This window comes from Lepisma saccharinum, chromosome 1, assembly GCF_977018435.1.
Source record: "Lepisma saccharinum chromosome 1, izLepSacc3.1, whole genome shotgun sequence".
NCBI lineage: Eukaryota > Metazoa > Arthropoda > Insecta > Zygentoma > Lepismatidae > Lepisma > Lepisma saccharinum.
Window position 1 is genome coordinate 145522329 of NC_139229.1, and position 5888 is coordinate 145528216.

The 5888-nt window shown below is 37.0% G+C and overlaps 1 protein-coding gene across 1 annotated transcript in view; it reads left to right on the top strand.

Moving 5' to 3' along the window:
• eIF3j (eukaryotic translation initiation factor 3 subunit j) overlaps positions 1 to 5412 on the top strand; it is a 38707-nt gene extending 33295 nt beyond the window's left edge. Inside the window, exons 6-7 of the mRNA XM_083139904.1 lie at positions 270 to 403; positions 4322 to 5412. Of these exons, the coding sequence (XP_082996030.1) occupies positions 270 to 403; positions 4322 to 4372 (185 nt within the window). The 3' untranslated portion in view covers positions 4373 to 5412. The remainder of the gene's footprint in view (positions 1 to 269; positions 404 to 4321) is intronic.
• The last annotated feature ends 476 nt before the right edge of the window (positions 5413 to 5888 follow it).

The following is a 5888-nucleotide window of genomic DNA, read 5'->3' on the forward strand; positions in this document are numbered from 1 at the left end:
TTAACTATTGAAAGTTTGGAAACCTTGCCAGTTCTCACTGACAGTATCTTTTCATTTCATCGCCAGGAAAGCTTCAAAACTTAGTTCAAGATCACACCATGCCAGAAATACTTGTTGGAAGCCAGAAGTATTGTACTGTATGCATGAGCATGAGGTTTGTGCAATCAGAGTATTTTTTTATGCCTTCTAAGCTGTACTAAATATTTTTTTTCTTACATGAGTTCTCAGCTCTTTAAACAAGGCTTGTTCTTCTCTCAATTTATTTTCAGTAAGTTCAGCAGACTTAAAGAAGCTAAAAATGACTATAGAAAATATGTTTATAGAGAAAACAAAAGTAGAAAAAGGAGATAAACCTAAGAAGAAAGGAAAAGGAAAAGCTAAGTTAAAAGTTGAAGGAGACAAGGTGAGTTAATTAACATTTTTTTAATATTTTTTTACTTGTACTCTGCCTATATGCAGGAAAGAATCTGTTTTCTGCACTTTATGTAAGGCTGTGCTGTTTTCATACAGTTGTTTTTCTGTGATAGTACCAGAATAGATTTGTCCCTGTTGAAACAAAAAAGTACTACAAGCAAATAAATGCCTTTCGAAGCAATATGCAGACAATACTACAAAAACGTTCACAATTTGAAGAAAGGAAATGCATTAAATTATGTACCATACCGATGTATATTTTTCATTGTTCTGTTGATAATACATTTATAAGGGCTTCTGTACATACTTTCCAATTGTAGTAGATTTTCCAAGCCTGCCTGATAGTGTGCAGTTTTGCAATAAGTGTCTGGGTTCATTTCGTGGTGATGTCACATTTCAATCATTTCGATCCTACTGTAGAGTAGCTCCAGTTCCAAATAACATATGGTATGAGCATAATGTGATCTTTAAAACATGAATTTTCTTAATATTGTTTTTTTTTTTTTACCATTGGTGAAGTTTGAGTAACTATAAAAGGGAATGAATATTGGTTTCCTCTACGAATGACCACAAGATTCAGATAAAGGATATGAATTTTAAATTATTTAGTAAATGTTTAAAAGTGCAATGGATAATATAGATATCTGGATAATATGGGTAATCCGAATACCCAGATATCTGAATAATATAGATAATCCATACATGGAGATTGCTATTTAAGGTTTCGAGTTCAGTAAAATTCCTGTGCTTGCTACCTGAGGCACACCAAAGTATGTCGATCTGCCCATCCCTCAGGGATGCCTAGAGAGGAAGATGGTTGTCAGGTAAAATGATGAAGGAAAAAGTAATATTCCTTAACATTCTTTCTCCCACGTCCCAGGCAGCAGCAGGTCACCGGGACACCAAACCGAAAAAAAATGTAACATGATCGGTCATGCATGAGCTCTGCGCTCACTCCTGACAGCACTCGTTCCACAATAGTCTCTCTTCATACTGCCATATACACCATCTCATAAGAATCTGACCCACTCTAAAAGTCAGCTAGAGAGCAACACAGGGCAATACTGTAAATACTGTTTAAGTGGCACTTTATTAAAATTGAAAGTGACACACCTGTGACCAATCGCAGATTAAAACATTTAATAGAAGTCTGTTAAAACATTACAAAATAGTTTTGTAATTATTGTTAAATGCTTTGAAAAGTGGGAACGTACTGTAATTAAACAGTATAGCCAAATACAGAAAAACCTCGTTAATAGGAAGTTGAAGGCACCAAAAAATGCCAACTTCAAGTTATCCAAACTTTTCAAGATGGCACCTGTTTTTCAGGTGTAAATAGAGTATAAATTACTCCCACAACGGATGTTTTATACGTGGTAATAGCTCACAAAATAAGCTTTATATGTACCATATAATAATATTGTAAGTTTTAAAGAAACTAAAAAATTTTACACAAAATGAGGGCACGGAGCTTACGGGGACCAAAGTGTCCTTGGGGACACTAATGCCAATTATCCTGTATAGTTATACAACCTGTTATGCACAGGACAAGATAATCAGACATTGGATTTTATAAGAGTTTACTAAAACATAGTCCATTACAAGATTAACGGGTACAAGGTCTTTTGGGAGACACAACACAACCTTTATCGGCACCAGATGAAAAAGAAAGCGGGGCTATATTTTTCGTTTTGGTTCAGCTGTCTAAAATGCATCGTAGGAAAAAAGACACATTTTTTTTTTATTATTAATAATTTTTTTTTGCTTCAGCCAACTTCATATTCATCCCCCTTTCCAGGGAGCAGTCCAAACTCTTCCTCGACTTGCATTGTAAACAGCGCCACACTTAATAATAAGGGTGGTTTGGATTCCACTTTAAATTGTATATTTAGTCCCTATTAGTCAATCAGCATAAAATTAACTTGAAACAAGCTTTATGAAACTTGTGCATTTTCAGATATCAAAATGGGGGACTGTTATTTACTCTCACGTTAATCGATGATTTATTGTTGGATTTAGGAGTATTCTGGTTACCTCTTGAATAACTTCTTTTTTTTATCGGTCTCCATTCTACATTGAGCATTGCGTGATTTATTTTTTTATAGCATGCAAAAAAAGCTGCAATTATATTGTATCGAATGTTGTGTGCTTTTCCTTCTAGCACTGCTCTGGGTGTTGAAGATGTTTATACTTGTGTCAGGTCCAAAATAAAAGTAACAGTTTTGCTTGGTGCAGAACAGAAAGTCGTTTTAACTCTTGTTTTCCTTTCTGGAAATCAAATTTCATTATAGTCAAATAAAAACAGCTTTGCAATATTCAAAACAATTACTTTTTACCTTCCTGCTGGATGAGTCATTGTTGTTATCGGATGGCAACAGCTTTGCAGATGCTATGCGAAACACTGGTGCCAGCTGCAGCGTAAACACAATGAGACCAGCTGGAAGTTTAAGCAACAGGTGGGGGAAGGGAAAATTCTTGGCGTTTTAAAGATAACTCAATTGTCAAAGACCGAACTTTTATCAGCAGTGTAGTGTGAAGAAGAAAGTAATCCTTGCTTTACGTTTTACCATGCAACAGACAATATTTAGGCAATATTTCCCATGCAGACAGCTGCATTCAACAAAAAAAGGGGGGGAGCTGAATTCATCAATTATCGCATTGCCGAGCACACGAGTGGTGGAGAATTAGCTGTTGTAGAAGCTTAATTAGCTGTTTTTATCTTACAGTTTTTGTTCATGTTGAAGAACATATCCTGAACTGGCTGCTTCACTTTAGACGCAAAAGGAAAGGAGGAGGAAACCCCTACTACCCATGCTCGTGTGCACACAGGAGCAAGATAATCATGGCTGAAACAATTAGCATCACCCCTCCCCCTGTTTGCCGACAGTAAAAGAGGAAGACGTCACTCAGCCACAGAACACTTTTTTGGCAAATTTTATGACATTGGCACAGTTGGGGAACTGGAGTTGATATACATAAGATCGATGTTATCTTTTGCATAAACCTAGATGACAAGCAGGTTGACGATCTTTAGTTTGATAATGTGACTTTGATTTTGTAACAGTTTCCCTTTTCTGTGAAGTGCTACAGGACACAAAGAGCACGTTTTGAATGAAAGTGGTTACTGGAAGTTGTCTGCTACCAGGCCAAGAGTTGCTCTCTCACGGGAAATTGCTGAATCTCGAGCTCAGAGATAGACAGGTGGGTGAGACTTCCAGCCGCCACACATCTTGGTATTTTGGAACATTCATATGATCTTATCTCGCATTTCTCGTTTGGCACTGGTGAATATTTGCAAGGTGGCGCATTCAGTGGTGAAAGAGCTTGACGTACCATGCAGATTGACAAAGAATGCAAGTCCAGCAGGCATTTGGGGCTGCTTCCCCCCAATTGTCAGCTGCTCTTAGGACAAGAAAACATGTCAAGGTCAAGTTAAAATAACATCCAAGTTCTCTCCACATTCTATCTCCTTCTCTTGACTTACGCAGGTGTCTACTTCGAATTAAGTGAAACCAGTTTTCCTGAAGGGTCTTGTAAACAACGTCATATTAAAAATTATCTGTATTTTGATTTATTCGTACCGAAATTTATTTAAAATCGTATCTTATCGGCTGGGGAATGGGAAGAATTTTGGATTAAAGAGTACTTCGTATTAACGAGGTTTTCCTGTATGTCTTCATAATGTTAAAATTCACCCACTATTTCCGACAATTCAGAGTGAATGCATGTAAATACATGGCAAAGGATGATAACTTGAGACCATGAGTCATGATCATCCATTAATTTCCATTGTGGCATTACAGTCAAAATTATGAATATGTGATTTTTTGATTCCCTGTTTGAAAATTAATCTTCTTCAGTAGTGAGTGCGTGAGGAAAATTAATGGAGATAATCTGTATTTTGCAGGAGTTTTCAGCAGCATATGGAGAATTTGATGACTTTGATGACTTCATGTAGCCTATTCAGCATTGGTGTATTCTGGTGGAATTCCCAGCTCAGTGATTCTGAGGGACTTTGCAGCTCTCCATCAGGTGTCATTGTTTTCATTCTTTCCTAACTCGAGTAGGATCAGTGGATGAAGACATCGAGATCACAAGAAAAATAAACATGATGATATAGGAGTTGTTCTCTAACAAACCATTCGGTTCGTGTGTTGTCAAATGCGGTTTATAACCTAACATGGATGATGTGCTTATATCTTCAGGACTGCATCTAAAGTTTAAAAAAAGAGGGAAAAGAGACATTCTTGGCAATATGATATGGTCCCACCATTACACTTGTGAATGGATTTGGCTTATGGTGTCAGAGGCTATGAGGTTTTAAATAATGAAATGTTGTTAAATAAAATATTGTTTGGAAAATACACTCTGGACAATTAATGAAAAAAATTGTTTTGTTGTATTTCGAAAAGAAAGTGGAATATGCCTTGTAGTTATAACAGCTGGTACAGAATACGAGGTGTGGCTAGAAAGAAACCTGATTGTTGCTACAAAATCTTTTATTGGTTATTTTGTACAATACGAACATTATCCCCTTCAAAGTACTCCCCTGTACTATCGATACACCGATCCATACGAATCTTCCATTGCTGGAAGCAGTGCTGGAAATCATTTTCTGAAACCATGTTCATGACCTACATCGCTTTTCTTTTCACAGATCCTATGGTTGTAAATGTGGTTCTTTTCAGTGCATGGTCGTCATCTTCTTACTCACTCATAAAGGGTCGTCAGCACCGTAATGAAATAATGTTGGTTGACAGTTTGCCCTTTGGGTAAATCAATTCACAGACATTTGCAATGTTTAATTCAGTTTTTGACGTGCAAGTCATCCACGGTCACTTCTCGTCCCTCTTTAAACCCCCCAAACACTTGCGTGCGTGATAAACACTCATCTCCGTACACTTCCTTCAACAAACCATAAGTTTCTGTGGCGGATTTTTCAAGTTTCATAAGAAACTCACATTTATACGCTGTTCCACTTTCACACTTAACATTTTTCCAACTGAGCACAGATGTACAGTTCACTTCGTCCACAAGCTACAGCGGAACTGGCTACCGTGCACCGTGGACAATCGCACAGTCCACACAGTCGATAGGCAGGATATCACGTTATACACTCATGCACCGCTTGACGTGCATGCCGTTTGTCGACAGTAATATCAATCCGGTTTTTTTCTAGCTACACCTCGTAGAGTTTGAGCATCTAATCAGACAACAATAAAAATATATGTTCATATGGGTCAGTAAGTGATTCTAAGTTCAGATATGAGATCTGAGAAATAAAAGTAAATGTGTTTTCAATGCACTTTTGCTGCCGACAATATTGTTAGCAGGTTTTTATAAATGAGAAACTTGAAAATAGAGAAACCTAGTTAATTTTACTTTCATAAATAACAACTTTGTAGCCGAAACAGGTTCTGCATACAATAAACAACAGCAATCTGAAACAGCCATTTTAGAAAAGTCCCTTGTGG